At 39.4% G+C, this 16,260-nt stretch overlaps 1 protein-coding gene across 5 annotated transcripts in view; it reads right to left on the reverse strand.

Annotated features, from left to right (window-relative positions):
• Window positions 1-804: 804 nt before the first annotated feature.
• LOC126375855 (uncharacterized) overlaps window positions 805-16,260 on the reverse strand; it is a 226,284-nt gene continuing 210,828 nt past the window's right edge. Inside the window, exons 10-26 of one of the 5 annotated variants that reach the window (XM_050022905.1) lie at window positions 15,828-15,989; window positions 14,459-14,558; window positions 13,833-13,971; window positions 12,829-13,004; window positions 11,812-11,885; window positions 10,910-11,077; window positions 10,695-10,799; window positions 8,724-10,614; window positions 8,549-8,636; window positions 8,110-8,341; window positions 7,478-7,905; window positions 6,796-6,986; window positions 6,037-6,181; window positions 4,503-4,630; window positions 3,430-3,557; window positions 2,085-2,273; window positions 805-1,404 (exon numbers count right to left, since the gene is read on the reverse strand). In XM_050022905.1, the coding sequence (XP_049878862.1) occupies window positions 1,264-1,404; window positions 2,085-2,273; window positions 3,430-3,557; window positions 4,503-4,630; window positions 6,037-6,181; window positions 6,796-6,986; window positions 7,478-7,905; window positions 8,110-8,341; window positions 8,549-8,636; window positions 8,724-10,614; window positions 10,695-10,799; window positions 10,910-11,077; window positions 11,812-11,885; window positions 12,829-13,004; window positions 13,833-13,971; window positions 14,459-14,558; window positions 15,828-15,989 (4,485 nt within the window). In that variant the 3' untranslated portion in view covers window positions 805-1,263. Of the gene's footprint in view, window positions 1,405-2,084; window positions 2,274-3,429; window positions 3,558-4,502; window positions 4,631-6,036; window positions 6,182-6,795; window positions 6,987-7,477; window positions 7,906-8,109; window positions 8,342-8,548; window positions 8,649-8,723; window positions 10,615-10,694; window positions 10,800-10,909; window positions 11,078-11,811; window positions 11,886-12,828; window positions 13,005-13,832; window positions 13,972-14,458; window positions 14,559-15,827; window positions 15,990-16,260 lie in introns of all 5 variants that reach the window. The other 4 variants (XM_050022904.1, XM_050022906.1, XM_050022907.1 and 1 more) reach the window with 4 other exon arrangements.

Below are 16,260 nucleotides of genomic sequence, written 5' to 3' on the forward strand. Positions count from 1 at the left end.
CTTAAACTGTCGTAAAAAATATATTTTACAACAGTTGAAACTCGTGTTTAAGAGCTGACTTGTGCGGTATTGTATTGTAATAAAAACATTCAATATCATTCTGGTTATTTTGTTCCAATAATTAAATTCTGCAATAAGTATAATTAAATTCTCATAATTCTTCTTCTTCTCCTCTTCTAATCATTTTATCCCCCTGTGGGATGTAAGGCTCGAATAACAGATTCACATAATTAAAACATATAATACCGGGGTTGCGTCAGACAGAGTACTGCGGGGCGGAAGGCAAGAGGGAAACCACTGCCCTATTTTTCCCTAAAAAAGTAGCATGGAGAATGCTGCACCGACAAGAGCGTGGCTCTTAAATTGATGATGATGAATACCGGGGTTGCACTAACACAGTTGGCTCGACCGTGTTTGAGTCGGCTATCACGTCCGTCGGTCTAACAGAAAGCCCAGTGACGCGTGGTTACTTACTTTATCTTGCGATGGATGTATCTCTGACTACAGAATCAGAATCAGAATCATTTATTCAACGTAATTATCATGGATAAACTTGTTGAAGGTCAATGTAACATTTTAGAATTTAGGTACGTCATTTCTATGCTACTACCGTCGTACCTATGAATGACACTTGGAATGCTTAAGGTGTTCATACTATAAAGTATTCTAGTATTAATTAAGTGACACATGTCAAAGTTCATAGATTTAAAGGAATTATAATTATTATAACCAATTAAATGCCTCAACACAATACCGCTTGTGAGCCCTTTAGACTAAAAATACCGATCGATAAGCTTTTAACGATGAACGAGCCAATATAATAGCGGGATACCCTATCGATACTGACCCTATCAACCAGAATAACTATCATCTGACGAAGGACCACAAATTGTATCTCTTAGTAGTCACAAAAATGTAAAAAGTGTTTCATTCACAACACAATTTCGACGTCTATTCTAAAATCAAGAAAAATAAGTAATCAATGTCTTCGTAGAACAGAATGATCACCATCAATAATTGACCGCTGACCGTCCGATGGTCGATGCCTTGGCTTACATTCGAATCACAAACTTCATTCTCTCTTTCGTTTCGACTAACATTATCTCTCTTTTTGCTTTCCTCTACGCTATCATCTGAAGCTTCCCCAGAAGGTTTATCGTTTAAATCTTCTTTGTCGATAGCTTCAGGTTTTGTATTTCTAACATCATTCGTTTCCCTTGGACCACAGACATCGGACCCTTCAGGTCCGTGAGGCAAGCCGGATCAGAGTCTCTTGTGTGAGTCAGTACTGGAACTCTTCAAGGAGCCAAATCGTCGCGCCCGAGACGTGGCAGGAGTGGTCTCCCGGTCCAGGCTTGCTGCTCGCAGGATCAGACCTCTCGATTGAGGGAGCTCTGGTCTTATCTGAAATTAGAAAGACTGTTATTTGTGGGCCATTCAAGTATCACACAGCTTATCGCATTATCCCGTTTTCACAGGGTCCGTTTACCTAACCTGCAGATTTGACAGGTCCGGTTTTTTACAAAAGCGACTGCCTGCCTGACCTTCCAACCCGTGAAGGGAAAACCAGCCCAATACAGGCTAGGTCACATACCTCCGAAAAAATAAAAAAAATAATTAAACGACTATAAAATCTCTCAAATTAAAAGTAAAAGTAATGTTTTATTGAGTCCAATTAATGTTAGAATCTAAATTCTGAAAGACCTCCTAATAACCACATGAAATAAGAATCATTGAAATGTAACTTGTAGCTTTTCTGAGAAATGTGTGGACAAACATAGTATACAAGTACACCACACCGTGCATGGGTACCATCACAAGTACGAATATGTGTACACACGTACATTTTGAAATCATGTCACATTGACTTTTTGACAAATCAAACCGTAAGACTCATTAAATGTCAAATATGATAATGCGACAGGGTTCTAAAGTGGGTACATGATAATTCTCATCACTGTACACCTATGAAATTTGGCACACGTTGAGAAGCCTACATAAACTAACATAATACGAATGAATATTCACATAAGGGTCAAATTGATAATCTCCTTTTTTAAATCGGTTACACAAGTAAATCTTACCGATTCTCCGACAGAAGAAATTCGATGTGGCCGCGACCGCACTCCTTGCTCGGTGAAGGAAGTCTCCAGCGACTTCGGCGAAGGTTCACTGACCGACTGCGACAGCAAGTGCGTAGTTGACGAAGAGTTGGAGTCCTCTATGTTGGAGTACTCGTCCGGACTATCTTCTCTCTGAGGGGTGTCAGACTCCTAAAGAAATTGCCAGTGCGACTGTGAATTTTGGAGTCAATTTTGAACCCGATCATCCATTTGAGTTTTGTTGAATTTCGAAGCCAATTATTTAGTTTGATGTGCATGTATTTAGTTGTAGGATTATATTTTAGTTTTAGCATCGATGAGGTGTTTAAGTTATAAGTTCCCGTCTGAAAACTTATAAGTAGGTAAGTAGTGATTTTTTTTTAATTTTTAAGGAGCGTGGTCTTGGCAGTTTATACTTTGCCAATAAGGGACTTTCCAAGCTAAGTTCGCCAAAAATAATATAGATGGCGTTGTACAGATTTAACGTATTAATTATTACTATTTTCTCATTACTCGGGTACTTAGATAATTATTCCAAAATACAATGTAATGGCAGAAGCACATTATAAAGATGATTGTTGCTTGATATTTGGATCACATTATGTATAGAAATTATGTTGCTACTCTTTATTTTGATCAGAATAATAATGTGTGGAAGATGTAATTGTGCCTATGTGTAACAAAAAAGGTCATCATTCATATCCAAACGCGAACATAAAAGATGCAAATGTCTGTTATATATGAAATTAGAGGGTTAAACGAAGGAAAATCTGTACAGCGCCATCTATATTGTCTTTGAGGAACGTAGCGGGAAAGTCTCTCATTAACATTAACTACATGTCTTATTCTTGAAAAGCGTATGCTGAATAAGTGACTGCAGTATATACTTATTTATATATTCATATAAATCAGCAGAGGAGCTCGGTGGCGCAGCGGTTAACGCGCTCGGTCTGCGATTGTTGAAGTAAAGCAACTTTCGCAAAGGCCGGTCATAGGATGGGTGACCACAAAAAAAAAGTTTTCATCTCGAGCTCCTCCGTGCTTCGGAAGGCACGTTAAGCCGTTGGTCTCGGCTGCATTAGCAGTCGTTAATAACCATCAATCCGCACTGGGTCCGCGTGATGGTTTAAGGCCCGATCTCCCTATCCATTCATAGGGAAGGCCCGTGCCACAGCAGTGGGGACGTTAATGGGCTGATGATGATGAATATTATTTATTTTGATTTGTGCGCAATTACAGTTACGTACCTACTTATTTGATTTTTTATTTGACGTTTCATTTATTTAACGTTTATTAGGTGCTTGCTAACGAAAGAAATATAGCTTACCTCTTCCAAATCCCTGAGAGTAGTTGGATAGTGGTGTCTCCTTTCTTCTCGTTCCTTCTCCCTCTCTCTCTTATCTAGTTCTTCTGCTAGCATCATTACTTCCCAATCACCCCCACTACCTGGTAGAACTGTAAGAATTAAAATTGTATTGTTTCTTCTACTGTTCGTATGTGGTAAATACAACTACTTAGGTTATTACTTAATGATACTTTTATGATTTCTATTGGCTATTTTCTTGGTTTCCACAGTCGCTGTTCAAAACATTTTCACTATAGTATTACAATATTATTATATTGAACAGTCATGGTCTAGTGGTTAGAGCGTTAGGCTCACGATCTTTACGTTTGGGTTCGACTCGCGATGGGGACATTATCGAAACCACTTTGTGAGACTGTCTTTTGTTTGGTAAGGACATTGCAGGCTAGGATCACCTGATTGTCAGAAAAAGTAACATTCCATGTTTCGGAGGGCACGTTAAGGCGTTGGTCCCGGCTATTAGCCGTAAAAAGACCTCCACCACACCGCGCTAGAGCAGCTGCACCCTCCGGTTCATTGAGGGGAGGCCTGTGCCCAGCAGTGGGACGTATAAGTATATAGACAGTTTAAATACCGCAACTTCCCTCCCTAGCCTTAAGGCTAGGTAACTACAGTTTTACATGATAATTTTAATTTAGATAAGCAAGAGATACATTTAGTTTAAAGATATAAGTTACTTAATTAATGTAAGTTAGTGTTTAATTTATAAGTAAGTTTAATTTTAAATGTAGGTTTATATTTTAGTTACAATTTAATTATTTTTTGGTGTGTTTGTGTGTGCGTGTCTGTGTGTGTATGTGTTTGTGTGTGTGTGTTATGTATTACATACACGTTGCCATCTCACACACACACTGCTGGGGACTTGCCCCTTAAGGTTGTTTTCTTCGCCTCCCGTGGCTACGGAAGGGTCCTTGGGTGCTGACCCCGCCTTCGCGGTCTAGCCCACCGGGTGAGACCCCATTGGGGGAGGCCCAGTGAGTCGCCTGCGCTTAGGCGTGGGCTGATTCTTTTTTATGTATTACAATACCATTGCTCACCTCTTATAGGCGATACGCTACCGTGGCTGGATCCGGCTCGGCCGCGTCGTGAGCTGCTTTCCACAAACTCCTCGAACACCGGCGTGCGTGGCATCGACTCCGAGTCACTGCTTGATGACGTCGATGTCCTAGACAATTGCAAAATATAATGTGCGTTTAACATAACATAACCTCACAATATCCCTAGCACGTTGACTGCCGAGAGAAAAATTGCAACTTTTTTTTTTTTTTTTTGATGTGACTTATTGTAGATTTGCCGCAGATGGCATTAACTACTTGGCCGGACAAATGGGGAGCGCTGAAGGCTCTCACCCGGTACAACGTTTAAGACAACAGGCCTGAGGGTGCCCAGTTGGGCGCGAACCTCGGCTCAGGGCGTCGTCTGAGAGGGAAAATATTTGAAAGAATTAATCGACCCTAGTGGGTCGATAGCGATAAGCGCTGAATGAGGGAAATCGTCGACCACGCCGGCGGGGTCGGTATCGGGGTCCTGAAGTGTTTGGTGTCGCGAGCTGATTGGCTGCCTCTATGGCTAGAGTAATCGGGTCGTCGGGAGTAATCGGGTCGTCGGGAAAAAATTGCAACAAAGATATGTTTTAGAGCGCCATGCCGGTCATGCGAACGCTAAAAATATTCGCTAGCTGCTTTTCACGGCGCATGTCTTGAAAATTGGTCTCACTCGAGGTCAACGGTGCCCTCCACGGCGTTCAACGTGCTAGGGAATATTTTTTTTATTACTAGTACCCCTGCCGCACAGGATAGGCAGGGACTTTCTAAGGCTCAGTGTGCTAGGGAATATTTGTCCCTACGCTGAAGTGTGGTAGTGAATGTTGGGTATGGCAGAAGAAGCATGAAAGTAGAATTAATGCCCTAGAAATGAGGTAGAAACGCTAATTCCCGTTCCCGTGGGAATTTCGGGAATTCCTTTCTTAGTGCACCTCTACGGTACCTAAGCTACGACCCTTCCAAATTTCAAGTGCCTACGTTTAGCCGTTTAGGCTGTGCGTTGATATATCAGTCAGTGAGTCGGTCAGTTTCTCCTTTTATATATTTTATTTAGAAAATATAATATATTATCACGGAGTGACGAAGTTACGTATGTTTCTGATTATGTGACAGATTGTATTATTATAATAAAATTGAGAATTTTTTATATATTATCTGATCCAAATATCAAACAACAATTTTATTTTTATACATGCCTCTGCCATTGACTTATTGTGTACCCGAGCAATGAGAAAATAGGTAATTATCAAGTTAAATCTGTACAATGCTATCTACAGGGCGTTAGTGACATTGTAATGAATACGGAGGGGGTTGGTTTAGACCATGATTCGATCCATACCATTGCACGGAAGATTCCACTTGATATCACCTCAGACCCATGGTCTGAATCATCCCTCAAAGTTTTCGTTACCATGTCACTAACACCCTGTATAATGTTTTAAAGTCCCTGAATTTTGTATAGTAAAAAAAAAGAACATAATATATACATTTAGTATACTTATTTTACTTTTAGAATATTTATACTTACGTATCGCTCCAACTGTAGTCGCTGCCCATGTCAAGGACGACCTCATTACAGTTATGCGTGGGTTTCTGCGGCGCTCCGCGGTGATACCCGAAGAACGAACCGAGACTGAACTTGCGATGTTGCTGCCGTTGTTGGGTTTTGAGCTCTATGAACGTAACATTACACGAGTAGTAGTAACGGCCTCCGTGGTCCAGTGGTTGAGCGTTGGGCTCACGATCCGGAGGTCCTGGGTTCGATTCCCGGTGGGGATATATCACATAAATCACTTTGTGGTCCCTAGTTTTAGTTAGGACATTACGGGCTGATCACCTGATTGTCCGAAAGTAAGACGATCCGTGCTTCGGAAGGCACGTTAAGCCGTGGGCCCCGGTTACTACTTACTGATGTAAGTACGTAGTCGTTATATGAGTCATGTCAGGGGCCTTTGGCGGCTCAATAGTAATCCTGACACCAGGGTTGATGAGGTTGGTAATTCACCTCACAACCCACACGATAGAAGAATTACACGAGTAAGTGCTGTGTCATAGGATACTACCAAAGTATACGTATAGAAAGGTATCACTCCGTCGCGCATCCCCTCTGGGTCTTAAGGGCTACACCTATTTGTCCGACAGGCTATTTTCTGTTGAAAAGCAATTTCACGCAAATATATACAAAAATAAATGCCAACTAAATAAGTTTCAATGTAAAATTAAGTGGCGTGTGCCTATATTTGAGTAAATAAACTAGTATGGAAATCGAACCACATTAAGCACTTACTTCTATCTTTTCTCCCCGTATGGTGCATCCCTGTGTCGACAGAGAGTGTCTTCTTGATCTTTGACTTGGTGTTGTCCAGGTGTGTGCCGAAGAAATGGAAGGGATGGATGCCTCGTCTGCTGGTGCGAAGACTAGACTGTTCCGGACTGAGCAGTGAGCGGTCTTCCGACGCCATGTGGGGAGAAATCGGCCTGGAAAGCAAACGTGCTCTAAATTAGTGAAATATATTATTTAGATACCACAATAATAAGTCTGAAGCAATTCTAAGTATCAAGATTTGAAATCAACTTGAGAGTTAAATAGACTGTTAACAACTCCACTTATGTATTATGTAATTTGTAGATAAAATTGATATTTTTTTCATAGAGAACATTAAACCTTAACGGCCTTACACATAATACACATCCATCATTATTCTATGGTTATACTAGGAATTATACCTAGAATAAGCCAAGAATAAGGTATAGTAAAAGTCTAATTTTGAGTCTTAGTGTGTCTGGCTGCGGATTCCAATCCCGTCCGAGCCAGACTTTTTAGTTTTATTTTTCTCTTTGTGCGTATCTCGAATAAAGCAAAACCGATATTTCTTTGTCAAGTGTCCACTTAATAAGTGGTTTGGCCTATGAAAGTATCATTGGGAGGTAGCTACAAGCATATTGTCATCCTCAACATTTCTACGTACGTATTCTTATCCCACCTTGTAAGGTCTTGCATCTCCATGCTCTCCTGATCACTCTGATCTTCCCAGGACTTCCGTTGCTTCAACTTTGCCGCTCGCTTCCTCGAATATGTCCCAGCTTTGCCATCTAAATTCAGGTCTAATCTCTTCGATTTGCTAACAGTCCATTCTTCTCTACTTGAAGTTCTCTTCTCTGTCCTACTTGATAAAGACTCTGCTAAGCTTTGTAATTCAGAATATGACAGTTTGGCCAGTTCGATTCCACCAGTCATTTCTGTTAGTTTTTCATCAGTTAAGTCTTCAGGTGAAGCAGGTTTTTCTTCTATAGTTGGGGATATGCCTGATGCTTGGTCTGTTTTGTCCTTGTCTTCTTCGTCAGCGCTTGCTGTTGGCGGTGACGTGGCAAAGACGGTATCTAGAGAGTCACCTCTCTGCAACAAATATCCTAAGTTACCCATTTCATTTTACAATACCTATTCAGTTTATGTTTATTAAAAATGTAATCGAACAATTAATAGAGAACATTTACTAAATAAATAAGGATACTTATTTCGACTAACCAAACCCCACCCCTAACCATGTTGTTCCCCGTGCATCAATGATTATTACTTATAGGAAATATTTCAATCTCTTACCATAAATCCTTCATCTGCCCCAGAGGCCTCTTCACTACCTGAGCTACCATTCTTCACCAACACTTGATTAGCCGTTACCGCATCTTCTCCTTCAGCTACTGGCAAATCTTCTTCAGGTTGCGAACTAGGACTGGTTGTAGATATTCCTACCCTCTCTAACTCTTGAATACGCTTCTGTAACTGGCTGATAATTTCGTCTCTTTTTCGTACTTCATTTTCTAAGCTGTTGAACCTAAAAGACATGTAGATTGCATTACGAAAGTTTAAAGAAATAAAATATGTACTTAGTGTGTATTAATAATATTCTAAAAGGTAAAATAACATGGAGGTCAAAAGTGTTAAGGGAGTGTTTTGTCTGATTATTCGTCTTTAATAAAAAACAAGTTTTGTTTAATGCAAGATAACGATTTTGAAGGTCGATGTAAAATTAATAATTTACCTTTCTTGAAATTTTCCTTGTACGTCGTGTAAATGTCCTTGGATTACTTGCTTTATACCTAATAAAACTTCACCAAAATACTCTTGCTCTTCGAGAGACCCTGCAATGCAAAGTAGTTCTTATTTATTGAAAAAAAAAACTTTAATATTGTCATTTGAATAAACTTAATACTTACCTCTGAGCAATTTTCTTTGGTTCGCTACTGCCGATATTAGAGTTAGCTTTGGTTTATCTGAAGGCACTTTAATTTCTTCAGGTCTCAAAGTTTTAAAGTCATACATTGGATCTATGGTTTGTTGTAACTCATATTCAGCTCTGATATTCAGTTCGTAATCTTGCGTGCTAACTATAGTTTCATTTGTAGATCTTGCTATTTGATTTTGAGGACAGGTTTCTGGTACTTCAGCTTCTACAGTGATCTGAGGAGATATCTGAGGAAGAGGTTCTGTATTTGATTCCGGCATTTGGAATATTGTACCACTTTGTGTATCTGCTGGTGCGCTTCCTGGAGGTGAAGGTAGGGTATGTCGATGAAATGTCACACTTTTTGCAAACTTCGAATGTCTTGCAGCATATCCTTCAAGAGTAGGTGCTCTTATTAATCTCCTAAACTCATTACTTCGTTCAGGACTTTCTGCTGGAGTGACGTCTTCAGATAACTTCTTCAATATTGATTTGAGCGTTCTCCTTTCCAAAGTTTCATTCGATCCATGACTTCCAGTGGAATCTGTTGATTTTCTTTTGAATTTTCTTTTGTCCATAGTGCTGCCTTCAGAATGACTTCTAGTTAAAGTATCACAAAGCAAATCTTCAGAAGAACTTGTGCAATCTAAACTTGAACTTCTAAATTTTACAACTTTTTCTAGTTCCGCTAACTTTTGTCGTTCGTTTAGAATTTTTAATTTTTTTACAAACGGTAGGCCTCCATACTCTGGGGATAGGTCATCTATAGACTTATACATTTTTGCTCTTGGTAACAACATCGTGCCTGGCGTGACTATCGCTTTTGTATCAACTGGTTTTGCAACAATATTCTTTTTCGGGGACATAGTTAATAAATCTAATGACTTCTCTTGGACGGGTTCCAAAGGGCCTGTTAAGCAAATCTTAGGTTTATCTTGCTTAACGTTATCACTATGAACTTCAATATTATTATTGTCTATTTTAACAAGCTCTGCCGTAGTAACTATAGGCACACGTATATTTACAGGTGCTTCTTTACTTTCTCCTTTTGTTTCATTACCAGTATCCAATTCTTTCTTTTCGTCTATACTAGATTTGCTTTGACTTTTAGATTCTCCTAAAATTGCAGCTTTTTTTAGTTTAGACCAAGGCTTTTTAGGTTTTGGCTCTTCTTTACTTTCAGTGGTCTGTACAGGAGTTATTTCTACAGCTTTTTTGTCCACTGTTGGTGGTTTGGTTGTATCTGCTGAAGAATTTTGTGGATCCTTTCCACTTTGAAGCAATTTCAGCTTATCTCTAAATGTGGATCCGACAGCTTTGGCTGGTGATTTGATTTTGCTCACAACGGAATGTGGTATTGAAATAAGGTTACTTTCGGTTTTAGGAGTTGGTTCAACCACTGCCGCAGGTTTTTCACTTGCATCCTTGCTGAGTGGTTGGCAAACTGCTGTTCCATCGCTTTGGACTTGCAATATTTTATCTCTAAAACTTACTTTTGGACGAGAGGCCCCATCACTTGACCCTGAGGAGTTTTTTCTAGAAGTTTTGGCTGTGGGACTGTGGAGTTTCCCAGGGGAACTTGACTCTGATCCCTTTCTAATTGGGCTTAGGGTTTTTATAGTTGGACTAAGTGGACTTTTGATGGAGCTAGGGCTTATAGTATCTGAGCTGGAAGGTTGATTGCTGTTTGCTGGTGTAAGTTGGTTTTTCTCTCTTTCTTCTTTGGCTTTGAGGAGTAAGAGTCTTTGTAGAAGTGGAAGACCAGCTCCTATCACTTCAGGTTCAGCATCAGGCGCTGAACTGGTTGACGGTGTTGGTTGCGGTTGAGGAGAAACCACTGATGATGTCGAATGTCTTTGTTTTGCTACTTTTTCTTCACGATCCTGTAAACAAATGTAACTCATTATTGTGTTTATTTTCATTAGAAAGTTATTTTACATGACTGTAAAGTATAATTTATTACCTGTTTTTCTTTGAGCAATTTCAACCGAGACAGCAAAGGCAGACCAGCACCAATAGGAGATATACATTTCTCTTCCTTAGACGAAGTTGTTTCTCCATTATTATCCTGTAACAAAGACAAGATTACTTTGCTTTTATATCAAAATCTACAATTTTATATAATACCTCTACATTGGCACTAGAAGCGTGTGTACGACAAAGCGTATGTTCTACTACCTCCGCATTGTGAGCTTGAGAGTCGTCACTTTCGACTCTATTCATCCTTCTCAACACTTTTCCATCAGTAGCTGAGCCTCTTTCCGCACCAGCTAACGCTTGCAACTCTAAGGACTCTCCAGATCTGCGACCAGCTCTTGATCTGCTCCTTATTGCGTTGCGAATACCCTGAAATGGTTATATCAAAGCATGATGAGTTTGCTGTTGAAATGGATTGCAATAGTGATAAGTACTATCGTATCTAGAACTAAGTCATACTTTTTACATGGTGACTTTTCGATATATTTTCGACTCAGATTATGGGAAACTCTTGTTATTATACGATGGATTTAATGTAAGTACTACTATTTCTTAGGATGAGCACTTTCTATGCAAAGCTTCTCTTCTACGAAAGTTATCATATACCAATGTTACAAAAGAAATTACCTGGGGGGTTAAAAAGGCCATATCGAAGCAATTTATCTAGAAAAGCAATATTGCTATTTGCCGTTTGTGTGCATTGCGCACTTACTTTTATAAGTGCAAATGTAGGGCCCGCAGATTACCAGCGTCGTGGTCCACGCCGCGACTTATGCTGAGCGAGGTCCTTTTATTCCGGACTCCACCGCAGATGTTCGGGCCGTCAGTGCATTGCATTTAGAATACTTAGTTTTATTATTATTGTTTTTATGATTTTGGTTTGCTTTTCTTTTTGTTTTGGATATTTTTTTTTGTCTGTGTACTTATTGATTTCCGTGTGGTTTCTGTCCTGTGTTAAATGTAATGTACCTGTCTGTCTGTGTCTGTGATGTCCGGAAGTAATAAATGTTTCTTTCTTTCTTTCTTTCTAAATGTCAAATAGCAATATTGCTTTTTTAGATGAATTACTTTGGTGTGGCCTTTTTAACCCCCCAATAACTCACCTTAACATCGCTCCTTAATTTGTGAACTATCCTCTTAGGAGCGCTGTCATCACCCGCTGTAGGACTCGTATCTCCTGCAAAATTATAGTTTTATTCAAATTAAGACAGATTTGTGAGAAAAACTTCTCCTACTCAAACGGAAGGCGTGAAGAGAAGTGTTTCCGCCGTACCGGACTTGCACCAATTACTTCTTATTTCATCATAACTGCAATTACAAGCACATAAGGCTTCGACAATTCCAGACGGCGATTCAGCTCATCATCTATGACGTTGGTTTATTAGGAAGCTCGATGAAGCGTGGGTACATGTACGTGAGTCATGAGCAATATAATGTACCCACTTTAGGACCCTGTCGCACTAACATATTTGACATTTAGTGAGACTTACAGTTCAATTTGTCAAAAAAGTTAATGTGACATGGTACCAAAGTGTATACATGTTAATGCTCGTGACCGTACTTAGTTCATCTATCATTTTTTAATTATTTTTTTAATACGTTATATTTTTAACTCTTATATAAATAAAAAGATTTATGGCTGTTTTCATTTAGAAAATAATTTATGTAATAATTTATAATGTATTCTAGGTATCATTATATAAGTATAAATTAATATTATAAAACTTAACCACAAATTACATTACTTTCTAAATGAAAACAGATATAAGTCTTCTTAACTAATTAAAAATAACTCCTGTTAGAAACGAAATAATAAAAAATGTTTAATTTTTAGATTATGCGAAAACAGATCTGTGTCTTTGTCTTACGTTAGGATAGTCACTTTGTACCTACCTACCTACATATTAATCTTTTGTTTGTTATTTTGCATGCTGTGTTTACTTGTAATTAGTCTCTAGGTACACTTAGCTTTATATACAGTTGATATTACCCTAAGAATACACTGTGTAAGATGACTGTAAGTAAACCAATAAATAAATAAAAAATAAATAAATAAATAAATATTAAAAATAGATAAATGTTCGTTTAAATGTCAAAAATATAGAAATTAAACCTCTAACCTCCTTTTGTTTTCGTCCTCGGCCGGGACATACTCTTGGCTTCCTGTAGTCGCTTCCTGCCCAAGGTCTGCAGAATGTCTTGCGCTTCTGGGTAGTCTTTCATTGCTGCTAGTACATCTTCCCGGGACAGCGAGAACAACTCTGAGTAACCCACTGACCTCACATCTGCTGTTCTCCTGGAATCATGAATAGTTAATGATTATTTAGAAGATGCATGAGAATAATCGCTTAGCTACCAATATTAGGCAGCCAAAGTACTAAAATAGACTAGTTTCCAACTAGTCAAATCAGTTACTTTTTATTAAACGTCTTTTTTTTGACGTGACTTATTGTAGATTTCCCGCAGATGGCATTAACTACTTGGCCGGACGATTGGGGAACGCTGAGAGCTCTCACCCGGTACAAAATTTAAGACAACAGGCCTCAGGGTGCCCAGTTAGGCGAGAACCTCGGCTCAGGGCGTCGTCTGAGAGGAAGAATATTTGAAAGAATTAATCGACCCTAGTGGGTCGATAGCGATAAGCGCTGAATGAGGGAATTACTAAACGTCAAAACACGAAATTACTATGTGATTTGTATAAAAAAGCACACTGTGACGTCATAAGAAACGTGATAAAATGTCGTACTTATTATTATGTTTTACTTGATTAAAATGTATAAATAAGTTACTTAAATAGAAAAAAGAAAATGTTTTTCGTTAGTTATAGATCTGTCTTTGTTTAGTACTTAATTAGAATTTCTGTCCCGTGTTAAATTGAATGTACCTGTCTGTCTCTGTCTGTGGTGTCAGAAAATAATAAATGTTTCTTTCATTCATGTATAAACACATAACAGGAAGCAAGATGCAGCATGGTCACTCAGTTCATTTTGCGATGTATGTACCTCTAACTACCCAGATTGGGAAAATATTCGTGTGCTTACGTGTGTATTATACTTATGCTTATGGTCTTGTTTGTGGTCGTGTATGTGTGTGCGTGTGCTTGAGTGAATGTATGTGTTCTTACTTGTTAAGCCCGTCTAGGTTCAATATGCCGATTTCTCCAAAGAAGTCTCCAGCCTTCATAGTTGTAAGCACTCTCCCAGTTTCAGATATAACTTCTAATATTCCATCTGCTATTATGAACATCTCTCTTGCTACTTCCCCTGTAACAGATTTGTTTACATTAGAAATGATTAATAAGTGGTCACATACTTGCAATGGAAATGGGTACCTATTTAACATAACATAAATAACCTGTATACGTCCTATTGCTGGGCACAGGCCTCCCCTCAATCAATTGGAGGTTTTGTTCTGTTTTCAAATTATAATTCGTTAGTTTTCGGTGTACCCTACTTATAATTTTCAAATTATAAGTTCTTTTATAAAAACGATTTGATATAAGGAACTGACAAAAAATATCTTAGGTAGAATTGGATATATTTTCTTTGCAGGATTGTTTAGATTCATTTCTATCTAAAATTGAACCAAAAATGTATTATGCGGAAACAAAAAAAAAAGTACTTAATTATAATTTGAAAACAGAACAAAAGGTATTTCTCGGCGAATGACTTCTATGTCGCAAAATTATAACGTGGTATTAAAAATGACCTTGAAATATTAAATGCGATCATAATTCAATGGTTTCCGTACCTTTTCTACATATTGAATCCCCTGGAGTGAAAATGTAGGCCTTCATCTTCAACACGAGGTCATGAAGGAACTCTGGTTGGCATTCTTGAAATATGGTCACCTGAAAAAAGAACAATCGAAAAATAATATAAAATAAAGAATAAGATTTTCAAAATTTTAATTAATAATTGAATAGATAGATAATTGTATAGACTGATTGAATCGCCTTCAGTAGACGATGTCTCAGACGATGCCATGAGCTCTCAGACGGCGCCCTGAGCCGTGGTTCGCGCCCAACCGGGCACCCTCAGGCCTGTTGTCTTAAATTTTGTACCGGGTGAGAGCCCTCAGCGCTCTCCATTTGCCGAGTAGTTAATACCATTTGCGGCAAATCTACAATAAGTCACGTCAAAAAAAAAACTAGTGGATGCCAAGAATTATCTTAGTGATAACTGACATCATAATAATAAGTACTTAGAATCGATAAAATTGTTGCAAAAAGCCTGTCCTTCTTCTTATCGTGTGGGTTGTGAAATGGAATACCAGCCTCACTCATCAACCCTGGTGTCAGGGTTATGATTGAGCCGCCAAAGGCTCCTTACATGGCTAACGTAACGATTACTCACTTACATTAGTAAATAGTGACCGGGACCAACGGGTTAACGTGCCTTCCGAAGCACGGATCATCTTACTTTCGGACAATCAGGTGATCAGCCTGTAATGACCTAACCAAACTAGGGACCACAGAGTAATTTTTGTGATATGTCCCCACCGGCAACCGAACCCGGGACCTCCGGGTCGTGAGCCCAACGCTCAACCACTGGACCACGGAGGTCGTTTAACAACGTTCGAGTGAACATCTCACAATACGGGTGAAAATGAACTACAATAACATAACAAGATAGTCCCTGCGCTCTACTGGGGCAATTCCTGTTCGGCGCGTCCTTGCCGCGGGGGTGGGCGCCTCTTAATTCAGTAGGCCGGAGTGAGATGGTGGTTGAGTTCGAATAGGGACCCAGACCTACGGGATATAATGTAGAACCCTTGCCCAGAGATACGGGTGAAGACCTCAACGGTTGCAGAGGCGATGATGGGTGTCATCGGTAAGGCAATGCAGGACGGAAGGGGCAAGTTACAGGAACTGTAACCTGGAACCTGACAGAGGGCAGCAGTAACTGTCACTACTATTCAGAGGCGGAGGACAGGAGTCCTAGTATAGCTTTGTAATAGACTACTGTGGGCGCCACCCCACTTGAGCGGAAGGCAAGAGGGAAACCACTGCCCTGTTTTTCCCTAAAAAAGTAGCATGGAAAATGCTGTACCGACGTGCTGTGCTGTGCTGTGCGTGGCTCTTAAATTGATGATGAACAAGATAGTGGTAGTGTAATACCTTCTTCAGCACGCTCAAATTGACGTGAAGCGCTAGTTCAGTCTTTAGTTTGTCGGGTAGCAATCCCAGGGCTGTATTTATGTCGCCCCCTCCCTGGATGCGCCCCCTGGACCACGAGTAGTCGTACCAGCGGAGCACGCGTCGCTTCATGCCTCCTGGCACCTGTGAAAAGGACAATTAAGTGTCATACAGTGTTGGCCAAAGTTGCCCGGCACCTAAAGACAAAAGTGCCGGTAATTTAAAAATGCGTATATATTTTGCTCTAGGGCACTAAATATCTATGACCATTAAATTAGTAAAAAAGTTTAAGTTAAAGGTTAAGTTTTTTTTTAAATAAAAAGAAGTTCGGGACACGCCACTACAGCTGCCGCGTGTCTCAATATATGAACGACGTCGGAATACATTCTATCTATATATTATATTTCTATGAAGT

Source organism: Pectinophora gossypiella, chromosome 20 (assembly GCF_024362695.1).
Source record: "Pectinophora gossypiella chromosome 20, ilPecGoss1.1, whole genome shotgun sequence".
NCBI lineage: Eukaryota > Metazoa > Arthropoda > Insecta > Lepidoptera > Gelechiidae > Pectinophora > Pectinophora gossypiella.